At 37.9% G+C, this 27,407-nt stretch overlaps 1 protein-coding gene across 2 annotated transcripts in view; it reads left to right on the forward strand.

Moving 5' to 3' along the window:
- The window catches only part of LOC132847458 (inositol polyphosphate-5-phosphatase A), a 150,381-nt gene that overhangs the window by 46,872 nt on the left and 76,102 nt on the right, over positions 1-27,407 (forward strand). For both annotated transcript variants that reach the window (XM_060872755.1, XM_060872754.1), the window contains exons 3-4: positions 7,826-7,926; positions 8,993-9,080. In XM_060872755.1, coding sequence (XP_060728738.1) covers positions 7,826-7,926; positions 8,993-9,080 — 189 coding nt within the window. The remainder of the gene's footprint in view (positions 1-7,825; positions 7,927-8,992; positions 9,081-27,407) is intronic.

Here is a 27,407-nt window from a genome sequence, read left to right on the forward strand (position 1 = left end):
ATTCTGATTGGTATTTTTCTTTAAATAAATGAAACTGAAAATCAGTTATTGGAAACTGCTTGTGTAAGTATTCAACCCATGTGCTATGGAAGCTGCCAGGTTACACGGATGAAAGAAATTGCCTTAACGAGAGCACAATTAGTTTACACTTGGCATCCTCCTGTGAATAGTTAAACATGCAATCACAATTTTTGGATAAATAACCCACTGTTGAAGGATCACTGGTCTGGATGTTAACGTAAAGGAAAATGAAGACCAAAGAGCATTCCACAGATGTTAGAGAGAAAATAATAAAAATGTATAGATTAGGGAAAGGGGGGGCATGGTGGCTTAGTGGTTAGCACGTTCGCCTCACACCTCCAGGGTTGGGGGTTCGTTTCCAGCCTCCGCCTTGTGTGTGTGGAGTTTGCATGTTCTCCCCGTGCCTCGGGGGTTTCCTCTGGGTACTCCGGTTTCCTCCCCCGGTCCAAAGACATGCATGGTAGGTTGATTGGCATCTCTGGAAAATTGTCCGTAGTGTGTGATTGTGTGAGTGAATGAGAGTGTGTGTGTGCCCTGCGATGGGTTGGCACTCCGTCCAGGGTGTATCCTGCCTTGATGCCCGATGACGCCTGAGATAGGCACAGGCTCCCCGTGACCCGAGGTAGTTCGGATAAGCGGTAGAAAATGAGTGAGTGAGAGATTAGGGAAAGGATACAAAATAATATCCAAATGTTTGGATATCTAAAATAATATCCAAATGTAGTACAGTGGCCCATTAAAAGTCTTGATCTTAACCCAATTGAGAATCTGTGGCAATATTTCTGTGGCACTATTTGAAAATTGCACACAAGTGTAACCCAACCAATCTAAAAAAAAAAACCTGTAGAAAATCTGCCAAGAAGAATGGGTCAAAATCCCTTTATCACTGTGTGCAAAGCTGGTACATATGTATTTAAACAGATTTAAAGCAATAATTGCAACAAAATGTAGCTTGACCAAATATTAATATGTAGGGGTTGAATACTTACGTAAACAAGATACTTACGATTTTTATTTTTCCTATAAAAACACAATATCCCCATCCAGTAAGTGATTGTGAGTTTCAGTGTTTTCAAATAAAATATCCATCAGAATGAAATTTCAGCATACAATTTATAATTTAATAATATGAGAGAATTGGTCAGGGGTCTGAATACTTTTGCAAGGCACTGTATATCATTTAGCAGGAGTGAATGAACATGTTACTGATGTGATTGAGCATATTATTGTAGTGATCTAGTTTTTTGTCCACTTTTTTCTTTAGTATGTATTTTTTTATTATGCACAGATAACAAAAGGTAAAGGTTTCTTTGATATTTTTTTTTTTTTTTTCACTTTTAATAGAAAAACAAACACAAACAATCCAAAAGTATTCATTTAAATACCGTTTTTGATATACTGATGCCGCAGGTATCATTGCCACCTCCCAGCTCCAGGGTCCCCAGTATAATCCCAAGCTTGTGTTATTGTGTGCAGATCTTTGCATGTTCTACACATTTATTCAGGTTCTCTGGGGTTCCTTCTAGCTTTGAAGTGTGAATGTGTGTGTATCAGGTGCTTTGTGTTTGACTAGTGTTCCATCCTTCCTCACACCTAGTGTTCCTGGGATCCACTAAAACCTGGACCAGTAGAAAGTGGTTACTTTGATAATAGTGAATGAATGAACACTGCTTTGTGATTAATGTAGTTGATATCTCTGTTTTGATACCCTGCTTCATGCTATGCAGTAGCAGCTAGACTATAAGCTATACCAGATGTTTATGGACTTTTGACCATAACACTTACATCTGCTTTTTGAATATTAAAGTCCAGATGTAGTTCCTCTCTGCTGTTATAATAATCTCCACTCATCTGGGAAGCTTTCCACTTGATGTTGGTGTGTGTCTGTGGAGATTAGTGTTTATTCAGCCAGAGGATTAATGAGATCAGACACTGGTGTCAGGTGATGGGGGCTGGGGTGCAGTCAGCGTTCCAGTTTATCCCAGAGGTGTTCAGTGGGGTTGAGGTCAGAGCTCTGTGGAGGACAAATAAGTTCTACTACACCAGTGACAGACATCATTGGTTAAGCTGTTGGTCTACCATCATAGTGGTTAAGATGTTAACAATCCACCAAACTGCCACTGCTGGGACCATGAGCAAGGCCATTAACCCTCAATTGCTCATTGTATAAAATGTAAGTCACATACATGAACATAATGTTCAGGTGTCCACATGCTTTTGGCCTTGTAGTGTATTTTATTTGTATTGTGTCCAGTATTTGTACTGTGTAGTGTATTTTATTTATACTGTGCACAGTATTTATACTCGAGTAATTTTATGCAATGATGTTATTTACCTTTGGTGGGATTTTTGCATGTGATGTCCCTTGAGATTTGGTTGCTAATCCAGTGGGAAATTTGTGGTTTGAATATTCTGTATGTCATACGTATTTGACTGTTTGCCAGTCTAACAGATGATGTGTCTAGTCCTCAATGTAAGCAGTAATTAGTAAAAGTACACAGAGATACTAGTATTAATATTATCAAGGCAAAGGAAGAAACCTATCCTCTTCAGCAAACATTCATACTGTCCTGTATCCGTGATCTCCTAGAAGACACACTCTTGCAAGTACTTTTCCAAGTGCAAACAGAAAACCCGACTGACGGCATTTATGATGCGTCACTGCATAATTTTATATTTCACTCCACAGAGATGAATTGTGTATCTACAGTCAGTTGTATGGGAATGCATTGGGAATCAGAGAGAGTGTGCCTTCCTTACATTCAGCTCATCAGTTCAATTCAGTTCAGTTTAAAGCAAGTTTATTTGTATTGAGCCTTTAACAAGACACTGTTGCAAAGCAGCTTTACAGAAATATAGAAAAGTTATATATTTAAATTTATCTTTATCTTTAGCAAGCCAGAGGCAATGTTAAAACACGGCGGTGATGATGATGAAAAATAGACAAGAACCAGATTAAAGAGGGAAACTATCCTCATCTCTCCTTAATGATCCTCATTAATTTCTGTGAAGCATCAGAAAGTACAGATACACCCCAGAAGTGAAAAGTCATTTCTTATGTTGTTAGTTTGTTGTTGGTCTTATACGGCCAAATGTGATGCAGACACATCTAATATGGAATTCAGTGAGCAACAGTTTTAAATTTCCAAGCTGGTCCATTTTTTTTAGCCAACTTGCTCACGGTAATCAGACACGTCCAGATTAAACATCATAAGTGCACAGACTACAAAACAGCATTTTGGGAAGCTTGTGGTCCTAGAGATCGTTTTTAGAGATTGTTTTTCAATTCACTCCAGATGTTTTTCTTTTTAGAGACCAAGTCTGGCCATGTGAGACTTGACCTTTAGTGATTTTTTCCCACCTTTAACTGTTTTGTGGTTTGGATTGTGAGCATGTACATGATGCATGTACACAGTGGGGGAAAAGTATGATTGCTCCATAATGCCATAAAATTCATTTTGCTGTTGTTTTTTTTTTTCAGTGTTTGCATTATGTTAAGTATTATTAATCTCAATTAAAAAAGCAACAGGACAATTTTTCTGATTTTCTGTTATATGATGTCTTCGAGTATCAAAATATTGTCTACTTTTAAGCCCATGCCAGTATTGTGTGCATCATGTCACATTATCATTGTATAGCTTTGTTTAAGTTGTTGAGTGCTTATGACAATTATTTGCTTAAGTTTTTATTTACCTTATGAATGTGTAAGATTACCCCAGAATGCCAGGCCATTATTTTAACTCCTGTTTCTCCCAATCTCAGCTGTCATAGTCCTCAGCTTATTATATATACATGAAATGCTTTATTTTCACATTGAAACCATTCAGCAGAGACTCCGGAGAGACTTTCACACATTGTGGGATGTGATCAGATTATCTGCAGGAGTTAATAAACAGTCTGACGAACAACTCTCTATGGCACCACACAGTGTAAGGGGAGTGAAAAGTGTTGACCTTCATAGTGTGAGCTGAAAGCTGTGCAGATGTAATGCAGTCTGGGTCTAGTGCAGGTCATTGCACTAAGTGGCACACTGCAGCCTGATGGAAAATCCATAGTGTTATTGCTCTACATTACCTTTATTTGATTTGCCTGTTAGTTGGAATTATGCAGGCTACGGGTGTGAGGCGACCTAAAAGCCTGCGTGTGTCCCGGATTTCAGGCTCCCATAACAATCACAAATCCTGAGTGACGCTCACACACACAAGCTGCACAGCATCCAGCACTCTGACCCCGAGTGTGTGTGTGTGTGTGTGTGTGTGTGTGTGTGTGCTGTAATTCATTCCACTATGGATTTTCTGTTACAAGTCACGAGGAGGCTGTTGGAGTCACAAGCAACAACAGTGTAATGTGCAGCCAGTCAGACGTCTGTTCTCTCACTCAAAATGCTGATGTTTATAGCGGAGTTGCTCTGTCTCTTTTTTTATTTTTACTACTCTTTCTCTCTTTTACCTGTCTCTTACTCCACGTGTGCATGTGTGTGAGTGTCTGTGAGTGTGTGAGTTTGTTTTGCTTGCATGAGTGTGTTTGTGCGTGTATGAGTCTGTGAGTGTGTTTGTGCGTGTATGAGTCTGTACTGTAAGTGTGTTTGTGCGTGTATGAGTCTGTAAGTCTGTTTGTGCGTGTATGAGTCTGTAAGTGTGTTTGTGCGTGTATGAGTCTGTAAGTGTGTTTGTGCGTGTATGAGTCTGTAAGTGTGTTTGTGCGTGTATGAGTCTGTAAGTCTGTTTGTGCGTGTATGAGTCTGTAAGTCTGTTTGTGCGTGTATGAGTCTGTAAGTGTGTTTGTGCGTGTATGAGTCTGTAAGTGTGTTTGTGCGTGTATGAATCTGTAAGTGTGTTTGTGCGTGTATGAGTCTGTGTGTTTGTGCGTGTATGAGTCTGTAAGTGTGTTTGTGCGTGTATGAGTCTGTGTGTTTGTGCGTGTATGAGTCTGTAAGTGTGTTTGTGCGTGTATGAGTCTGTAAGTGTGTTTGTGCGTGTATGAGTCTGTAAGTGTGTTTGTGCGTGTATGAGTCTGTAAGTGTGTTTGTGCGTGTATGAGTCTGTGTGTTTGTGCGTGTATGAGTCTGTAAGCGTGTTTGTGCGTGTATGAGTCTGTGTGTTTGTGCGTGTATGAGTCTGTGTGTTTGTGCGTGTATGAGTCTGTGTGTTTGTGCATGTATGAGTCTGTGTGTTTGTGCGTGTATGAGTCTGTGTGTTTGTGCGTGTATGAGTCTGTAAGTGTGTTTGTGCGTGTATGAGTCTGTGTGTTTGTGCGTGTATGAGTCTGTGTGTTTGTGCGTGTATGAGTCTGTACTGTAAGTGTGTTTGTGCGTGTATGAGTCTGTAAGTGTGTTTGTGCGTGTATGAGTCTGTGTGTTTGTGCGTGTATGAGTCTGTGTGTTTGTGCGTGTATGAGTCTGTGTGTTTGTGCGTGTATGAGTCTGTGTGTTTGTGCGTGTATGAGTCTGTGTGTTTGTGCGTGTATGAGTCTGTATGTGTGTTTGTGCGTGTATGAGTCTGTATGTGTGTTTGTGCGTGTATGAGTCTGTATGTGTGTTTGTGCGTGTATGAGTCTGTATGTGTGTTTGTGCGTGTATGAGTCTGTATGTGTGTTTGTGCGTGTATGAGTCTGTGTGTTTGTGCATGTATGAGTCTGTAAGTGTGTTTGTGCATGTATGAGTCTGTGTGTTTGTGCGTGTATGAGTCTGTAAGTGTGTTTGTGCGTGTATGAGTCTGTGTGTTTGTGCGTGTATGAGTCTGTGTGTTTGTGCGTGTATGAGTCTGTGTGTTTGTGCGTGTATGAGTCTGTGTGTTTGTGCGTGTATGAGTCTGTATGTGTGTTTGTGCGTGTATGAGTCTGTAAGTGTGTTTGTGCATGTATGAGTCTGTATGTGTGTTTGTGCGTGTATGAGTCTGTAAGTGTGTTTGTGCGTGTATGAGTCTGTAAGTGTGTTAGATGATGGATGGCGTGTGATGTTTATTGTAAAGAGAGTGCTAAGTGCCTGGGGCCTCAGGAGTACAAACACACACAGTGGCATACACACATTAGGCGTGATGATATTTTCCATACATCTGCTGATGTATTGTTTCCTTTCTAGAGAATGAACTCCACACAGTGGTGTAAACAATCCTAAACCCATAAGAGTCAGACACACAGAGACACACAGAGCCTCTGCTCGTCTCATCCATATACACTTACACAGAGCTGATCTGTAAACAAAACCTTCTTCTTTATTCATGTTAGACATGTTAACTGTCAGATCTGTGGCTTTAACATTCTCCTGAAGAATGAAACAATATAAAATATCCATTCTGTCATTTCTCAAGCACAGCTGAGTAATATGACAATATTTTATTGTTATAATGATAAACAATGTAATGATACATAATGCATAAATTAGGTGTTCCATTTGTACTGAATCTTTAATAATATTAAAAATTTGTGTCAAAACTTTGCCCTTCTTTCCAGTGTTTATAAGTGTTTGCATTGTCAATTTAATGATTTAAATGAAATAAAAGAAAAGCCGAGAAGAGATGAGACAAGAAGAGAAGCGACGAGACAAGAGAAGAGATGAGACAAGAGATGAGATGAGAAGTGAAAAAATGAGACAAGAAGCGATGAGAAAAGAAGAGAATAGATGAAATAAGAGAAGAGATAAGACGAGAAGAGGAGATGAGACAAGAAGAGATGAGACAAGATGACAAGAGACAAGACAAGAAGTGACAAGAAGCAGAGATGAGAAGAGATAAAACAAGAAGAGAAGAGATGAGAAGAGAACTTGATATCATAACAGCCACAACACATCAGAAATATCCAGAACTTAACACATGCAGCACAAGACTTTAAGTGCACAATACACTCACAAATATAACAAAGAAGAATGAATGTACATATACATATCACATAAGACTGAAACCAAAGTGTCTGTACAGATTAATACTTAAAATAATAAATAAATAAATAAATAAATAAATAAATAAATAAAAGCAACAACATCATGTCAGTCAAAATCACAGCGTTTACATTTTTTGTTTCTATGGTTGAGGTGAACATTACAGCTGCCGTCTGACTGGCTGATTAGATAGCTAGTTGTGTGACTTTGTGTTCAGACGTTCCTAATAAAGTGCCTGGTGTGTGTACTGTATATAACACTGTATACTAATAGTCTTATACACTGTCACTGACACACTGCTATTATTGCTGCTGCCTCACAAATTTAAGCCCTACAGAATAATGTCTAGTGTTGCTACCTAAAACTGCTGGACCTCATGACCCCACATTTGAGTTGTTTTTGTCTTGAGTGACAGGAAACTGGAGTCATTCATGTCCAACAACCTTCAAGTACTTTATCTATAAACTAAACTACAGATGAAAAGGTGGGCAGAGAGCATTCTTTTTTTTCCAGGCCACAAATCGAGTTTGTTGTGTTCACATATGCTCAAAAATACAAGTCATGGATCCAAGAAAACTTGGAATACTTGGTTCTTAAAGCATCCAGATGGATTATTAGTTAAAAGTTACAATTTTGTATTAATTGTGGCTTGATTTGAAAAGTCACATCAGATTTCTTTTATTTTCTTCTTTTCCCTCTCTTCAGGAAGAAATTAAAACTTTCTGCACATTTTAGGATGAACACACCTGGGTCTGATAAGGACAATAAAGCAAATGCAACTACAATCAAATAAATTCGACCTGGTGGTCATTTTAATGTGCCCTGCTGATGCCTGCTATAAAAATCTAACCCAAATCAGATGAGATGACAGAGCCATAACTGTGCCATTTTTTGGTTTGTTTCCTCAATTTGTCTTTTTTTGTTTTATAGACGGTGCACTCACACAAGCCACACTTTGTGGCCTTACACTGTCAAGAAGTGGGTGGGAAAAATTATGAGGAGTCCATGGCACACGTGGACAGCTTCGTCAAGTAAGTGTGTTACGTCTCTTTCTGAAGGAAGATTTGCTCAGAACTTCTCTATTTAGGAACTTCTCTATCTATCTATGGTGATCAAAGGCTTTGCCTTAGTAAGGATGTTACTATTTTCATTAGTAAACTAAAAAGATAAATGGGCTGTGCAAAATCCTAAAATCCTTAATATGCACATAGATGACAGCCTCTTTTATATATATATATATATATATATATATATATATATATATATATATATATATATATATATATATATATATATATATGTATATGGTAAACCCCAGAAGGTGAATGTTAGTACCCTTTTACACTTTCATATTTATATTGTTTATTTATTGCATATTTATTGCATGTTTATATATATATAGTATTATTTATGTATATTTAGTTAACATTAAATGTAGGCTTATTTGTTGATTTGATTACCAGATTTATTTTAGTGCCTCTAACACTTTAAGGCCAAATTACAGAACATGATAATCTGCCCAATAAAACACTGTTTATTTGAGATTCAGACATAAAAACGATTGCTTGCTTTAAATTGGGCTATTTATACGTCATTTAAAAAAACATTTTCTCTGCATCACACAATGCAAGAAATATTTAGCCCAAAAGTTTAGAAAATGCATTTCAGTGTCAGTAAAGGAAAATTCCCTTGTTTAGCAAATTTCCAGACATCATCAAAAGACAATGAAGTAAATCAATGTTCATTTTCCATCATGTGTCATGAATATGAGAATTTAATAAAGGGGAATGACATGATTATATAATTAATGTCAGGGTTAAGTTTTTTTTGTTTTTTTTTAGATCTAAAATCTCCAGAATGATGTAAATCTCTTTACTCTTTGCTATGTTCTGTTGCTCTGATAGAGGTTTATTCAGAGGGGTATTCCCAGTCCTGGAGTAATCACTGTTGTAGGGAGTTTACTGGCGCCCTCTGCTGGTCATATAATCACAGGGAAACTCGTGAAGTCGAGAAAAACACCCAAACATTATATCAGTGTTCATTTAATTCATTGTGTTATGTGCATTCATTGGGAGTCAATTTTTTCCCTTTGGTTAGAGAGTTACTGTCCAGTGATGCCATGAAGGACTACAACAGAGCCCGTGTCTACCTCGATGAGAACTACAAGTCTCCAGAGCATTTCACAGTAAGATTAGTTTGTTGTTGTTGTTGTTGTTATTGTGATTAAAGCTATCACATTTTATTCCTATATTACCAGACATTTATTCTGTAAATACTTCATACATTCACTGTAGGTTCTTAGTTAGTCCTTTATTTTTAAGAGTCAAGTCAAGACCTTTTTATTGTCAGTTCAACCATACATAGCTGACAAAGTACATAGATAAATAAAACATTTCTCCAGGACCCTGGTGCTCCATAAAACAATACAGAGCTACATAACACATCACAGAGCTAAGGATTTAAAGTAAGTTGTCTTTACTAAATAAAGGGCATCGTGTGCAACCGAGTGCAGACAGACGATACAAAACACTACAGGAACAACTACACAAAAATAACACCAGCCAGTGTGTATTCTGTATATTATACAGTACACTGTGCATAAATATAGGAATCTGAACAAAGAGGGTTCTGGTAAACATATATACACTTGTGTAATAGCAGCAGGTGGATGAGCTATTGAAATGTGGTTTGCAAAACAGCAATTGAGTGAATGTACAAGACAGCATGTGCAAAAAAAAAACAGCATGTAGACAGTTTAATATGGGAGGTGTTGTAGACATGGATGCTTTCTGAATAAGTGACTGAGTGTGTTTTTGAGTTTGCAAGACTCTGTGATATTGTGTAAGTCTTTTCCCAAAAGTCAGTATAGCTGTTTTCTGTGTACATTCTCTCTCTCAGATTAATTTGTTTATTCTTTAAGATGAACAGCAGTAGTATTGTAACTATTTGTAGCGTTTGTATTTTTTTGACCAGTTCTATAATTTGACTTGGAAAGAATAAATGCACTTGCACGGTTTGTCCACAAGATGGCGGCAAACCGCTACCAATCATTACTGCTTTTTATTTTCTGGCTTATTGTAACCAAAGATCCGTTAAATCGCATGGAGGCTTAGGCATGATAACCGTTATTTTAGTGAAATTAAATATTTCTTTTACTATTTAAGCTGGTGTAATTATTACCAGATTCTCAGAGGAAGCTTTATTACATAGTTTTTTTAGTAAAGTCATTATTAGGTCTGAACAGTATATAGATTATTAATTAACACACCATTGACATTCACAGTACTGTATTATCAGAGGCAGCAATGTGCAAGTCATTCTTGTAATTAAATGAAGTTTTAACCGTGTCACAACAAATCCATGGTTCACCAGTATGATGTATTCACAATATGTCGCAGTACGAGTACAATAAACCAGGTCAACAATGAGAAAGTTTCCAGTGTATCACACAGTCAATAAATCCCTCAATAGTCTAGTCATACAAAGCATGTGCCATTTAGCCATGACAATGTGCTGTTTGTTTTTCCCTCTTTCGATTTTTCACTCTAGGGTAATTGTGTGTTGTCTGGTCAAGCTGTCAATTTTCAGATAATGAGAGCAGAGGTACTGTAGGTGCGGGAGGTGTGTCGCCTAAAGGCACAGTGTTCTACTCTTTTTCACTTTTCACTGATCCAGATAAAGCCCACAAACCCCAAACCCAGGAGAAGATATCAAAGTAAATCACTGTGTATGATTTTCATTTATTTTACCTGCTTAAACCCTCTTTATATCTAATAACGGTGTATGAGGAGAACTAAAAAAAGACATATTAGATGGAACATTTTTCTAAAGCAGCACATGCCAAGCTCCTCTGTCCTGAACACTTAAATGTGCAGCTTTATTAAGAGCTGAAACTGGAGACTTAATATAAATGTCATAAATAATGCAGAAATATCAGAAAACATAAAGAAATCTTTGCTTTTTTTTATTGTTAGGCTTAGATTACAGAATTTAAGCAGTACTGTATACAAATGCTGAAGTATTAGAAAGAGCATGTTAATATGAAGGTGGGGTTTGTCTTACTGTTATAGAAAAATATTTAATACCTTTTGTCTAATCAGAATCAAATTCTGTGAAATAAATTTGTTGCTTTGTCGAACATCATTTAGAACATTTCAAATAATCTATTGAATGTTTGTCGAATAATCATATTTTAATAAAATCTGTAGACATTTATTATCATTAAAAAATGCATGGCATTTTTATGAATTTATATAAATATGCAGGTTGGAAACAACTTGTTGCTTTCTGACAGTTTTATAAATACATATTTATAGAAATATAGAAAAAAATGCAGGAGACGAATCTGTCAATGGATAGCACGCTTTTTTAATTGTATATATAAATGGCATTAATGTTAGTTTATTTATTCACATTAATACAATGATTGTGTGTTTTAACTTAAAAAAAAAAAACAAAAAACAATTCTACAAGGCCAATATGTTAAATCAAAGAGTAATAACAAAAATTTTAGAAACAAAAAATTATAGAATGTGTTTAACTTTGACAGATTTTCTTTTTATAATTTGATTAAAACAAACCCATGATTTGGTCTGAAATTCGGCTGCAACCTGTCTTTAGAGCGATGCTGTGGTGTAATAGAGAATAATAGAATTGTCTTAACATGCAGAAATAAATATTTGAATGTCCCGTATGTCGATTGAAAGATGCTGGGAGTCAATTCAGTATGAGGTATGAGTCAAACCCAAAGACTTAAAGAGTCAACTCTTCACTTCAACCTCATGAAACATGACAAGGAAAATGAGCTTCACATCTGAGTGTGTAGTTTGGTGGGACAGTTGGTGGGCAACTGCCTTTATATAGAATGAAACAATTCTACATTTCTAACGTAGTACAGTATTTTTAATTGCAATTTACATGAAGGCATATTAGGGCAGTGGTGGCTCTAGTGATTAAGGCTCTGTGTTGTTGATCAGGGTTCAACAGCACTGCCAAGCTGACACTGTTGGGCACTTGAGCAAGGCCTTAACCCTCAATTGCTCAGTTGTATTAATTGAAATTAAAAAAAATGTGTCACTCTGGATAAGGGTGTCTGCTAAATGCCAGAAATGTAAATGTAAAAGATTGGAGGATCAGGTTTGAAACCTCAGCACTGCCAAACGGCCACTGTTGGGCCCTTGAGTAGGGCCCTTAACCCTCTCTGCTCCAGGGATGCTGTATCATGTCTGACTCTGTGCTCTGACCTCAACTCCTAAAAGTTGGGATATATGAAGAAATAATTTCAGTGTGCTGTAATATATATGTGACAAAGGCTTCTTCTATTACTGACAACTTGAGTGAAAGTAGAATCTTTAAAACATCTACACGAGTTTCTCCCTGTAGCTTTATTGAACGCGCGACTCGAGCTGCATGGAGTCCACAAGTTTTTGCAAAACCTTACGATCCGTTTTAGAGTGTCGTCTGAACACATTTCAGCAGTAGAGATTAGTGATGAGGAAAATCTGACATTTTGTACAAAGCACTTAACATTTAACTCAGATGTCCTTACTTAAATCTCGAGGAATCTTAAAATATTGCAAATTCAAGGATATTATATATATAAGTCTTTCTGTATATTTCCAATTTAAATAAAAAAGAAAATCCCAGACTTTGACTGTGGCTCAGACTTTAGGACCCCACTGTACATAGAGGAGCAGGAACATTAGTCTGATTTTAGGAAGAAAACAAAAGTGTTTGTGTGTGTGTGTATATGTGTGTGTGTGTGTGTGTTGGTCGGGGTTTGGGGTGGGGGTCTTGGGTTGTTATATAAACACATGGGATAATTTGTCATTACAGAATGGCAAATAAATATCAATAATGTTGTTAATTAATTTTTAAAAATTTTGGAAGATTGTGGAAGATTACCGGACTTCAGAGTTCATTGATTTTTAATGTAAATTCAATTTGTTAATATTTTTTATGCTAGCTATTTAAACAGAATCTGTTCATCTCTTGTTCTGGTTTGTGTTTTCATGTCAGTGAGAGGAGAGTGAGGGCTGAGTGACAGGGGCCGCTGTTTTACAGCCTAGTTAAGGTATACAGCAGGTAAAATGTCAATTAGGAAAAGGCGAGCAGATCACGTTGCTCCCCGTCAACCCTGTTCCACTCTATTAATATTTATCATGCACCTCTGCCCCTAAGCCCCAGGGCTCCATGGGTAATGATGTGCACTAATGTCTGCCTCTTATTACCACCGTATGTGTCTGTGTATGTCTCTCTATCGCTACATGACCTATTGCATGTGTTTAAGCCAGCCATAAAGCAAGTCATAGCTCTTGAAGGTCTTTGTCTCTACCGACATTTTAATTGGAAACCTGTCCATCTTCATTTCACAAAGCAGATAAGAGCCAGCTAAATCGGAGCGAGAATGAGACATTATCATGTGACAGGAATTGTGGGTCTGGAACAGTGACATGGATCAGCTACACATGACAGTGTTATCTGTCCTAATGTCTTTGCTGATTTGACACAGAATTTGACATTTCCTCAGGGAACGAGATTAGACAGAGCTGTGAATTAGACAGATTTGCAGTAGATGTTGATATTTAAATACTCTTGTAGCATTTTGCATCGTGCAGATTTGTCTGGAATCCAGACTGATATTCTCATCTAATGGACAACACAGGAAAACCTGATTATTTCATAGCTGCAGATTTTATAGTGCAAATCAGTAGAGTCTTTCATTAAATAGGACATCAGCACGTGTCTTTGGTGGCGTGTGCTCTGTTCAGAGTGAACCCAATTCTGTTAGCTCCCTCGGGTAAGCTGTGTTTGGGCTGCTGATACATTTGTGGTGCAGCAGCAGATGCTATCAGGAAGAGCGTGAAAGACACTCAGTCAGGGCAGGAAACTTTATCTCAGTAATGGCTGGAGGCCAGCAGTCTGTCAAAGTGTCCTGAGCAGCTAGCTGAAGACTGCTAACAGACTGCTGTCCTCACACAGAGCTGCGACAATATGACGGTGTTGCCAGGAAGACCTGGTACATCATTGTACCAGGGACAACATTAGGGATTGTAAGCATCAATGGTCCATTTTTCTGTAACAGCAAAAGCACCAGTTTGATCTACTGAAAAAAAAAGTAGCTGAGAGAATTTCATATTTTAATGTGTGTTGAATTAGAACGATATTTACACTATAGATAATCTTATTTTTTGGAGCAATTCGATCGAAGACTAACAACATAATCCATTTTTCTGAAAATAATTCCTTCTCATAACGATCCAAGTTAATGGACCTGTTGGCATCCTACAACAGTACAAACTCTTCCACTGAGATTAGTTGATCTTCTAATGCATCTTCATTAGCTTATTTTCTCATGCCTTTTTTTCTAAATATTTTTATACTGTAGCACTGAGCCCAGAGTCAGTTCTGGCTTGCTTGAAGTTCCAATTGTCTATAAATTGCTCATAAATGCTTTAAAGGTGCAGTTTGTAATGATATATAATGAGCTGGCCACTACTAGAAACATGCTGGAAGGTGGAGAGTTTATTCTAAATTACCCCTGAATGTAAGCGTGTGTGTGTGTGTGGTACTGTGCGATGGACTGATGGGTGTGTTTCCATCTCCTACCTACAGTACAGTATTGTTTCTGGGATTCATTATGACCCTGAAATCAAATGGTATGCTTTTGATACACAACACTTCATATTGCTAACTTTTTAAGTTCAGGGTTCTGTCCTGGCTCTGAAAATAGCAGCACCTCGAGGATCTTAGTTTTACTTTTTAAGAAAATTTAACAGAGGAGGTGGAGCTAGGATGGCTTGTCAGTGTTTTTATTTGAATTCCACACATGCATAGAGCTTGTTCTTTATCTTCTCTATCTTCAGCTGTGCAGAAGTGGGTTGAGATTGTTGTAGTGAGGTGACGGGGAAACTGTATAACGACTGCACAGGTTAATGCCGCTAGCCATGTACAAACGATTTTCTCTTCTTGTCAAAACAGTGGTGCATGCATAACCAGGTTAAAATATGGCAATCTAATTCCAGAGGCTTTCATAGGGTGCAAAGTACAGAGCACGCCGAGGCTATTTGAATGGAGGAGATGTCAGTGGAGCAATATTGTAGCACCATAACTCTCCCAGGCCATCAGTCAAGCTTTCAGAAGTGCAAATACATAGCACACACATCCACTCAGCCGGACCCCGACTCACACACACACACACTCTCCCTGGACATATGTTGAGCACCAATCGATGAGTCTGCCATCAGAAGTGAATTATTAAGGGGATAAGGCAGGCTGGGGCTCACTGGATAAAATTTGGGCTGAAATTTACACACAATTAATAGATTGTACAGAGGGGCAGAAAACGAATGCCTTTATTATAGCAAGCCTTAATCTGAGTTCACGCTCTCCTCGGCACTATCACAGCAATGAGCCCAAAACATCCACTTGTGTGTGTGTTTTCCCTCTCTGTTGTCCCCCCTCTGATACACACACAGGGGCCTCATAAAACCAGGCTGATAAAGTGGTGTGTGTATGGTTGGATTAGTTTAGTGGGGGCACCATAATATAGGGTGAGGAGTAAATCAGAATTTTGTGTGTGTGTGTGTGTGTTTAGGTGTTGGCCAGACACAGATAATGATGTGATTGGATCATGTGTAGGGGTTGCTGCTCTGCGTACATTATGGTGTGTGGCCCTTCATGTGTGTGTGTGTGTGTGTGTGTGTGTGTGAGAGAGAGAGAGAGAGAGAGAGAGAGAAAGAGCTAGAAAGAGAGAGAGCATGCAGCCCAGTGAAGGTGAGCCTGTCATATCGATCTTTTTAACGCTAAAATATGAGCCACTTTACTCTGCTCCCCAGCCCAGTGATGTGAAAAATAATAACTCGGTCCCAAATTAAAAATATTGATCGCTTAGTAGGTGTTGAGAGCAAATAAACACCCACTGAAGGATTTTTTTTTCAGCCCTCCCCCATTTTTCTATGTCTTGAACAACACTCCCAGCATACACACACACACACACACATACTTGGGGCATCTCTCTATCTCTATCTGATGACAGTAGGTCAGGCTGCAGCAGCGGGGTGTGTAAATATGATCAGAGTGTGGTTAAATATGAGGATGTGTCTTGTGTAGCTCCAAGTCTCTCAGCACAAACACACGTTAAACATTTACAGTGACTGTTGCCTGAAAGCTCATTATATGTTCCACTGTAATTATACATATACATTATACATTTGGAAGTGGAAATGTATAACATGATGTCCTTTTTGGGTCACATACAGTAGCTCCAAATAAACTTTCTACCTGCATCACAAACTGATTAGTCATTACATTTCTTTTTTGTTGTTTTCTGATGTCACATAAATTCATATGAAGTATGATGATTTATACAGCTGGTTAGTTCACAGTTCTGATTGGTCAGTAGAATTTGATTCATTTTCTGCACTGTTCTTTCTGTTGTTTTATTAATAATCTTTTTTTTTTTTAAATAAGATATTGTCATTGTTTCTGCATTAACAGATTACATAGAGACGAGTATGACGTCTCGTTGCTGATTTTACTGATTAGGAAGCTTTTTCAAGGAGAGGTTTATTTAACATTTATGGAAGGAGTATCCAGTGTCAGTGTTTGTAAAGTCAGTGATAAAGTATTAGCTTTAATTTTTCTAACAGGAATTATTAGCAATAGAGGGCTTTTTTCTTATTTATTTTTTTTTTTATTTCTTTGGTTATGTGACACTGCATTTTTACTAAAAGTAAGAGGAAAGATAAAGAGACAGATGGGTTAACACATGTTTACAGCTGCTACAATGCAAGTGATTACAGGAACTAACTTTTTTCTTTAAGTGTTGTTGTTTTTTTAATTTACTGAAATAGAACAAAAGACAGACTGGCTTGGAAATGTATCTAGCTGCTATAAAATATGTGATAATAGAAAGTAACTTTTTTTGCAGACATTTATCAAGACATGTTTAACAGATAAAAAGTGACTTCTATCTATAATGTTATAATTTACTCGTTTACTGTTTAATTCAATTACAGTGTTGTTATAGAAAAATACACAGTTCGTGGTGTACCAGGCCACAAAAGTATACTCTATGGTTTATTCCTTATATAACACTGAACCTGAGGATTAATGTCCTAACACTCACTGGCTCCTTTGTCACTCACAGTATACAAGTTTATTGGTTTACCAAATGCTTATTTTTCTCACTTTTCCATGCTGAGCATTTTTCTAGACATTAAATATAATGTTTTATTAAATGGTCACAGTTTTTGTTCTCGAACCCAATCAACGATATTAGTCCAACTGAATGCTAAAGCTTGTGAATTTGCCTGTTAAATGTAGTTTCCACTGATTTTGTTATGTTTAACTGAGTTTGGTTTCATACTAATCTGACTAATCGTATTTATATTCTGCATTAAAAACGTCTTATTTTGTCAATTTAAACGTCTTATTTTGTCAATAAAAACAAGTTGATTATGTTATGTTATTGACAAAATATACTAATCCTCTTTGTTCTCAGATTGGACAAAATTGGTGTGTCAATAATATTGGTCATATGTTTATTGAGATATTCTCATGAAACTCCAGCACTAACTAATCTACAGTATATAATATCTAATACATCTAGCAGCTTGCTGATATTTTTTCCCCCATGTTGGACAGCCATAATCGCATTTACTATTTCACCTTATCTGCCTTGTTATTGTGACTTTGATATGTAGCTCTGGCTTTCCTAAGTAAGAGTTTTCATGAGAACAAATGGCCAATTAAGACGCCTCAGTTCTCCAGCGGTGGCGTTGTTAGCCTTTGTGTTACACGCCTGAATAATCATTCAGATGTATGCCTTGTTCTTTGTCTTCTCGCATGCTGATTGATTGGGTCTCGACTCAATAATCCTATGCTAGCTCGGCTGCGACATGGCCCTGTGCTCATCGTTTTTCGCACATCTGTGCTTGACTTTTTTTTTATATCCTTTCACTAACAGATGAGCTGCCACTGGACCATCAAACTTGTGCGAAAACAATTGCCACAAGGTTAATTTTATTGCAGGCTTCATGCATTTGTGAGCAGGCAGGAGGTGTCCTGTGCCCGGCTACTGATGGATGGGCCTGCTGCACTTGCTAGAATGAGAATAAGAGGGAAAGAGGGAAGGTTGTGCACAGGAAATTCAGGCAAACATAAGTGCACAATTCAAGAGAATATCTGTGGAAAGTATATGAGGGAAATACTTTGACTAAACTTAGGTAGGTGCTTTATAGTTATATTTAAAATATCTTTAACTGGCTTACCTTAAATATTCTCAAGCATTTGTACTTTTGTTTTTAAGCTAGTTTTAATAGACTATTTGAAAAAGATGGGATTTAGTGTTGTGTAAGCAGCACAGATTGGCAGATGTTTGAAAGAAATATGTGAATCGTATCGTATTAGACACGATATTCAGGTTAGGAATATACTGATCTCCCTTACTGTGTGTCAGTATCAGGACTGATGTTGAACAGAAAACCCGGCTGAGTACCGGATCGGATTTGAAATGTTTTCCAATCTTATTACCTGTTGTGTTTTATGGAACTCATGTGTTGTTGATGGATGACAAGCGTTTCCAGTCTTTTGCATTGTAGTGCAGATTTGAATTCCAACTAAGTTTGCTTGAATGTATCAACACAGAATTTTCTCATCAAGCACTACCTGAACCCAGGGAGTTTTTCATGGTGAAGGCCAAATTAGACCAAATAGTGAATGATTTATCCCCTGTTGTCATAAATATCTATCAGAAAGCTGTATGCAATGCAAAAATGCAGAAACATGTTGTAAATATGAGCTGCTATGCAGCAATATGATACAAATCCCAGTCTTTTACTCTGATCCATCTCTTCATATTTCCAAAGCGTATTGATTCCAGCCCATCTTCATTTGCATGCTGAGGCTAGTACGGTTGACTCAGGCTTCCCAGGCCTATTATATTCCCATTAGCTAATCTCTCTGGTTTAATTTCCATAATCTCCCTGCTATTATAGCCTCTCACACTCATGCTCTCTAGAGAAAAGAAGAGGCTGCCTCCCAATGGGACCTTTCTAAAACACACACACACACACACACACACAATCATATACATACACACATACACAGAGCTTCATACACTCACATGCACAAGCTAGATCCATTTGTGAGAATTTTGATCCCTTTGCCAGTGCTGTTACCCCATTAGAGCCTGAATTCATTCTGTTTTTCTCTGTCTCTATGGAAGAGATTATGCTTTTTGGGAGCATGACCAGATCACGTGACCGTTCTTCTAAAAAAATGCGAATAGACACTCCAGGTGCTCATGATCTGGAAAGCTTGCTCGTGCACAGTGCTTATCTCTCAGCAGCTGTCAGTAGTGTTGAGAAGGAGGCTCGAGATTAGAGCTGCTCACAAGTCTAGTGTAGATCTCACAGGCCAGCTCATCTCCATTTCTTTACTTAGCTGCCACTACGTTCTGATCAGCTGAAACCCCTACAACAGGCAGTAGTAATCAGTTTAGACCTGCTTACTGTGTGCAAGTTGATCAAGACAAGTCTTCTAACTCATGCATGATTCAAATCCTATCTTCTATCTTGAGTTGGCCTATCAACCCAAGGCTTATGTATAAAAGAGATCTTTTCCTCACAACAGGGGTCTCTTCTGATCTTGTCAAAGCTGTAAATCAAAGAGCCATTATACTAAATTATGAACATGTTTCAATAGGACATTATTAAACACCACAATACTGAGTCACTGAAACCTAACTAGAGCAGGGCTGATTATTCATTCATTATTCATTCTTTAAAATAGAATTCTGATCAGGTCAAGGTGCAGTTTATCAAGTATAATTCAGTGTTTGTCTGGTTAAATGCAGCTTGCCTTACAGATGAATCTCAATCCTATCTGAACCTATCTGATTAAAATCTGCCCAAACAGCAGAGAATTCGTGGGGAAGTCGTGGCCTAATGGTTAGAGAGTTTGACTCCTAACCCTAAGGTTGTGGGTTTGAGTCTCGGGCCAGCAATACCACTATTGAGGTGCCCTTGAGCAAGGCACCGAACCACCCCTCACCCCCCCCAACTGCTCCCCGGGCACTGCAGGATAAATGGCTGCCCACTGCTCCGGGTGTGCGTTCACGGTGTGTGTGTGTTCACTGCTGTGTGTGTGCACTTTGGATGGGTTAAATGCGGAGAACGAATTCCGAAGATGGGTCTCCAAACTTAGCTGTATGTCACGTTACGTCACGTCAGAATGTCTGATCCCAAGCCTAGTTACATCAAGTCTATATTATAGAGCAGCAAGTCTGATTGCCTACAATCCCAACAAGGATCTGACAAAGTGAATCAGAGCCAATCTGATGAAATCTTTAAACATGTTTTCAAACACTATAATGAATTTGAATAACTCAAATCAACAGAGTCTACTCAAATCTACTGAGTCTGCTCAAATCTACTCAAATCTAATCTGATTAACTCAAGTAACCAGCTAGTTTGATTAACTTAAACCTACTACATAAGAGAACCATTTTCATCAACTATAACTTTATAAGAGAGTAGGAAATATTAAATTATGAGTGGGTCATTTGTTGATCTCAATAAAGTCAGTCCTAATCAGAAAATAGGAGATGGTCAAGTGAGTGATCAAGTAAAACCTGCTCTGCACATCCTGTCCTTTTGTCGGTTTCATATATTGATTGAAACGTTGTGATTTAATGTATGCCATCTATACACGACCACTCACTCTGTAGCAAAAAATTAAATGCCTTTAAAAAATGCAACCAATGTCCTTGGCTGAGCTGCATGAACAAAGAATTATAAAGGTGTGCATTTCCTGTATACATGGATGCCTTTAAAATTGTGATGTCCTCTAAAAGGCTGGCTTTAATTATATTGAACTGACTTTGCTTACCCTTGAGCTGGCAGATTGCTTGGGGGCATGGCCTTGTTCATTTTATTAGACATATTCGTGGATGTTTATATATATAAACATCAGTGAATGTATATGCATGTATATTTTTATGCCCTTTCAGCATGCAAAAAGTGTTGCATTACCTATTAACTGGGTTAAATGTTCGTCATGGTGACCTTTAACTACGTACTTTTGTTTAGAATATTTTCATTTCTTCTAATGAAATCATTAACCTTAATACCTGGATGTCATTTAAAGGGTTTGCCAAATATTAGGCACTAAAACCATGTAGTTAACCTGTGGCAGTGGATTACTTAACTCAATTAAAAACAGCAAGTTGGAGTAGTTTTTTTTTTTATCTTTTTTTAAAACACTTTTGAAAAAGTTTTAATTCCTCCACAGCCACCAGTTTCCAATTAACCACATAAAAAGTAGCTGTGACAATGAGCATTGATTAAGAGTCCTCTCTCATCACCCCTGGGGCTGAGAACAAGCTGATAATTAATACGTTTGACTGCAGAAACTCAAGTCAACAGCTCCTGTGATGGATCGACTCTGCGTATAGAAGAGCATGCAGAAAAAAAACCCACAAGGGCTAAAGCTAAACACAGTGACAGCTATAAGCTTAGCTCATTAGCAATGCTCTTTGCCACCTCTGCAAATTAAATACCCAAAGCTTGCCTTTGTTTTTCTTATTTATTCATTATTGACTGCCATTTAATAATTCATTAAGCCAATGCATTATATTACTTGATGAAGATCGCTCAAGTGCAGACAGCAGTTCTCTGATCAAGAAGAGCTGTGCGGAGAACCAAAACAATCGGACGTTTTGTCTTAGTCAGAAGTGATGGGTCTGAAGCTTGTTCAGCATTACAATCATGCTTTCGAATTTTTCTCAGTCACCTTTTCGATTAACACCCGGTTGTATGCATATGGATCATTAGCCATTAAATGCTAGCCTGAGGTATTGAGTGAGTCACAAACAGTGACTGTCCTTAAACTAGGCTTTAAAGAAGTGTTAAAAGAAGCTGTGACTGTTTTCACTCTGACACCAGTGTGAAGTGTGATTCTTTGTGTGAATTTGCAATTCTAATGTTGACACGTAAAGGTGAAGGATATTGCTCTGGATCTAGTTCATGTTAATTCCATATACTTTTCTTTTTTCTTTTTTTGTAGCTCTCTGCCTTCTCAAGGCTTATTAAGGCTGTAAATACAGAGTACCCTAAGGATAAGTCCTTAAACCTTGTTAAGTGTTGCACTTTAACATGGCACGAAACCTTTTACAGGATCTTCTGGGTCATTTGAGAGAGAAAAAAGAGCTTTGTGGAGCAGATGTAATGCCATTAGTGCACTTCAGAGCGTGGATCTAGCAGATAAGTGTGCTGGCTGTGTATGCAGTGTGTAATTGCTTTGTGGATTTTTCTGGAAGAACCTGTGATGAAACATTTCAGTTTTATTATTATAATTGCATATTTATTTCATGAGATCAGGCCTTGTTGATTCCTTCTTTCCGTTTTTAATTTTGCTCTTATTGTGTTTTAGTAACAGCAGTCATGCAAAGAACCAGTTTAATATTTTGAATAAGAGTAAAGGAAAAACTTGAAGTGTCTAAGGAGTAATCCCATAATAGTTCTTTAAAGAACCACAGATTGTAGATTTTATCATCCTAAAACCTGTACCAGTTTTTTAAATGACCCTGATATGCATTCGGAGGAAGATCAATTATAAATACCTAAATGAATATAGACTGTTATTTATTACATAATGGCAGTTGTTATTGGCTGTGTTCACTTCTTTCAGTTAGTAGGAAAACCGCTTTCTCTTTCAACTATGGCTATTTTTTGTCTTCTCTCTGTGTCACTTCCTATCCGGTACTGCTCTAATTGGGTTTGGAGCTCTAAATCAGATTGCTGTGATTGGTTTATCCTCCTGAGGTCCCCGGTATGTCATAGGTGGAGACTTCATCTGCTATTGTTAAGACCTTCGTCATATCGTTTCTAGCAGACACAGCGACAGATAACGTAGCACCACTTAATATATTTGAGTAAGCCACACACACACACACACACAACACACACACACAGGAGCATATGCGGCAGCCTCAGCTTTCCTTCTTGAGCAAATAATGACATTCGAATCGAGCATTGAGCAGCTTAATTACTTTTAAATTGTCATTTTAATTTACAGTGATATAGTATTGATCACACAGGCCCATATTAAGGCCCTCGGTGGAGCAGATGATGTGGAATTAAACACGGGTTGTGGGTCCTCTGGGGGCCTCCAGGGGCCCGTCAGGATAAGAATGATATTTCCTGCTAATGAACTGGCAGCATGCAGCAGCATGAATCTGAGGCTGTGCCGGGAAAGAGGGGAATAATGGGGTTTGGGTTACTCATTCACTGCCATGCACCAGGTCTCATGTGATTCATCCGTAGTCTCCGGGTCTCACACGGTCGTGTTTGCCCGTCTCATTCTGCCGGCCTGACCTTTTCACTGCTAAAGTGTATATATATTGCCACAGACACACACTCGCACAACGCACACAGACAAACCTGCACAGGTGCCTCATGTAGAAGGAGGGGGATCTTCAGGGAGCCATCAGCCCCTAATCCCAACATTGTGAACTGAGGACAAGAGTGTTTCCTCACTGGTTTTCTCTCATTCCTCTCTCATCGGTTGCTTGTAATTCAGAGGCGAGAGAGGAGAGCTCTCCCATGAGGCCAAGCACAACCGGGTGCAGATATGTCACGTACGTGTGGTTAATAGCACAGATAAATCGTTATTGTAAATCCCAACCATTTCTCATTTCTTAGTAGGTAACAGAAACAATGATGATGGGTTTTTTTGACAGACAGACTCTAATTATATCTAGAGGTAGTGACCTTACATACATTTACTGAGAATACACACAACGAGAGCTGATTGTCTTTGAAGATATATTGGACTTTCTTACCTAATATTTGCGATTGATGGCAACCTGATTGTTTAACCTGATAGAGATCGAGTTCCTTTTGTCTTTGTTTCTTTATCTTTTATTTTATATCTATTTTTTAAAGCTCCAATCATTCAGATCTGGTTCTGCAATCAGAAACCGAAATTTTAACTTCCAAAACCATACATTTTTGTTCATTAAATTAGAATGTAGAATGTTTATAGTCAACATATTGTGTGAATTCTACCTCTTACTATTTTTTTCTTGTATTTGTTTGTATATATTGTTATTTTAATAAATACAAACAACATAGCCAACACCATTAAGGTAGTTTGTAATATTTTTGTCTGCAGTATTTTTTATCAAATTCAGTTGGTTATATTTCCCCCAAAACAGAAACAAAACTAGTAGCTTATTTCTGTAGCTTTAAACTACTAAACTAGTAAATTAAACTAGTAGCTCACATTTCTGACCTTTCAGTTACTAAGTTTGTAAAATACACTTTCTCTTCAATTCAGTTAAGGTCTTTGTCTTCATTTACATTCTTAATGTGAATTATCTGTTGTTTGCAACAGATTTTATATCCTGTTTATTTAAAGAGATGTATTTGTTTATGTGAGAAATAAGTGAACTCTTCATCCTCTGTTTTAATATCTAATGTCTCATTTTATATTACCTATGCTGTGGTGGCCCAAAGGTGGAACCATTTTAGGGATGAAATGCACCCTGACTACCACCATCTTATTCCTCTGGCACCGGAACCCAGTGCTGTTTGATTGTAGGATGTCTTCAATACCCATAATGGACTTGGCAGGGGACTATATGTTCTGCCGTGGGCCTTTCACTCTCCACTCTTATCCAATCACCTTATTCTAATGCCTGTGCAATGTTTACTCAACTGGCTATGCATTTACATCAACCCCTAACCACAGGCACTACTCACGGCAAGCACTTAATCGAATTAGCAGGTATTGTGCATCAGATTTCGAACACATACCAGACTTGACTGCTTCTCTGCTTGCATTCAGTCACGCCCTAGGTTTCTCTCCAGCTACTGGTTTAATTGATGGCTTCTGTCTATGATTGATTTTCGAGTACTGCATCTGCTTCTCTTTATTCCTCTGTTGCAAAGAAGTTATTCTGCATAGCTTTATATAATAATACAGTCTGTCAAAAGACAGCATATTCTGATCATTCCTCACTGACCCTAACAGGCATCTTGGCCCAGGGCTTGGTATATAATATAAAATATCTTCACTCTAATTGGAAGTCAGCTATACAAGAATGAATGGAAAGGAAATGCATATGCTGCTTAAATGCTCATGTGATGCATATTTCTTCTATTCCTTTGCAAAAAACTAATTAGCATTACATGCTTTCTCGCTGTGGTTATTCAATGATAAACACACAGCAAATCACTGGAATGGTTTTAGCCTCTCGTTTTCTAACAGTATTAAATGTTCACAGACCAATTGATTTTAAGTGGCTCTTAACCCGAGGCAAGGGAATGAACAATGACTTTGTCGTGCACCCTGTCCTAACAGAGGCAAAGTGTATCTTGTAAATGAACTAGATGCTCCTAATAAGGGAGGATAGCATCTCGAAGACCCATAATGAGCTCTTTCTTCTCTCGCCTGGACCCCTTTAAATTGATTTTTGTCAGGGATATTAATACAGCGTATTCCACATAATAGGAATAAAGTGCTTTTCTGGTTATCAGGATCATAAGACAAAGTTTAGTCATAAAGAATGCTAATAAAATGGTCAAATATGAGCTGACATATTGAATTATTGGCGATGGGTGAGAGTTTATAGTTTAAAATACGCTGCAACATTTTTGTGCCTTGTTATAGGAGAATTTACTGAAATTTGGAAACAGTGATGTTGCCTGAATGGGAGTCTTTATTACTGTAAGACTAAAGTGTGCATGGATGGTAAGCCTCATTACTCTGATCAAACAGCAACAGCTGTATCTTACTGTAGCACTGACTGCATCTGAGATAGAAGAATTCAATTCAAATCAATTTTATTTGTATAGCGCTTTTAATAATGCACATTGTCTTAAAGCAGCTTTACAGAACATAAGAAATATAGTACACAAAAATTAATATTATTCAAAAGTTCAAGATTAAAATTAGTATATTTAAATGTGTTTGTATTTAGCCCAATGAACCAGCCTGAGCAAGCCGAACGTGGTGAGGAAAAACTCCCTTAGATGGAACAGGGAAGAAACCAGGAGAGGAACCAGACTCTAAAGGGAACCCATCCTCATTTGGGTGACACTAGAGAGGGGATTATAAATTGTTATAAACACCTGAGGGTGTTATGATTAATGTCATATGCAGTCTGACAATTGTGTATTGATTAGGAGATTGTTACACAAAGCCTCAAAGACCACATGTAAGTGGCATCTCCATTTAAATGCCCAAATCATGAAGCGGAATCTAACTGGACCTGGTAGAAGAAGAGAAGGAATTGAGGTGAATGAGTGTCATTCACAGGCCACCTGGCCGAGATGATAGGAAACCTCCATGTGAACTTGTGCTGGACAGAGAAAAGCACTCATGAAGCCAGCAAATAAACATAACCATATTTCGTATTCTAATGCTTTCCAAGTGGACTTTAATCACATACAAAGTTTCCCCATGTCAGCACAAGCTTTGCCCACAATGCCTTACTTGTGTGTGGCTATCCTCAGTGAATTAGTACCTCATTAACTGCTCCTGTAATTAGATTGGATGCTATATTCTTTTAGTTGTATTCAGCTCCTTAATTTTATCGGCTTAATTACATTCCTGCATTTCACCTCGCTTGTTCGGACATGTATGGGGTTCATTCTTTGAGACAAATCTATGTCTTTAACCAGTTAAGAGGCTCTCAAGCGATTGCGGAATTGGACAAGTTCAAACACGGTTCCCTTCTGATTTACTTTTTTATATGCAGGAGAATTTCTTTAAAATATACAGCCCTGTGGAGACAATTATATCTGACTGAGGATACGTTTGATAGTAATAAATGGTAACAAATTATTGTATGATTTGAACAATGAATCTACACCTCACTGCTTTCATTCTTAATTTTTGGTATTTTTTGTATTTGTTTTGAGCAGAATTACAGAGAATGATGAGAAACCTGAACAATATATGAATCTAATGGAGAAAGAGTAGAATGAGGCGGTTGTGGTACAGTCCTATATAAGATATAAAAGTGGGAGGCACTGGAGTTAAACAGTGGGGTTTTATGAAAGAACTTTCTGGACTTTTCCACTTCCCAGCTATCTGTTCCTTCTGCCCATTTTCTGACTTTGCCCCATAAAAGGCTTGGACCAACTCCTATTTCAAGAGAACATCTGCGTACAGAAACTCCTCTTTTTTTTTCCTTTTTTTCTTTCTTTTTTTATTTTTTTTTTATTAATCACTATTATTATTATTACTATATACCACTCCCACCCTCTTGCATGGCATAATTTCTATCAGAGAAACCTTTCTATCAACTGCCACCATAGCCTCCCCATGCCCTCTGTTTCTCCTTCGTCCTCTCTGTCGATGCACTGAAGTATAACTAAGCTAGCATGGAGGATATCCTGTTCAGGCCCAGCTAACTTTACATAACACATCATTGGCAGGCATCTGCTTTTACATAAAGACAAAGGCGCAGCAGAATACCGTCCGGAGTTGGGACTTAGCA

The sequence above is a fragment of the Tachysurus vachellii genome, chromosome 6 (genome assembly GCF_030014155.1).
Source record: "Tachysurus vachellii isolate PV-2020 chromosome 6, HZAU_Pvac_v1, whole genome shotgun sequence".
Classification (NCBI taxonomy): Eukaryota; Metazoa; Chordata; class Actinopteri; order Siluriformes; family Bagridae; genus Tachysurus; species Tachysurus vachellii.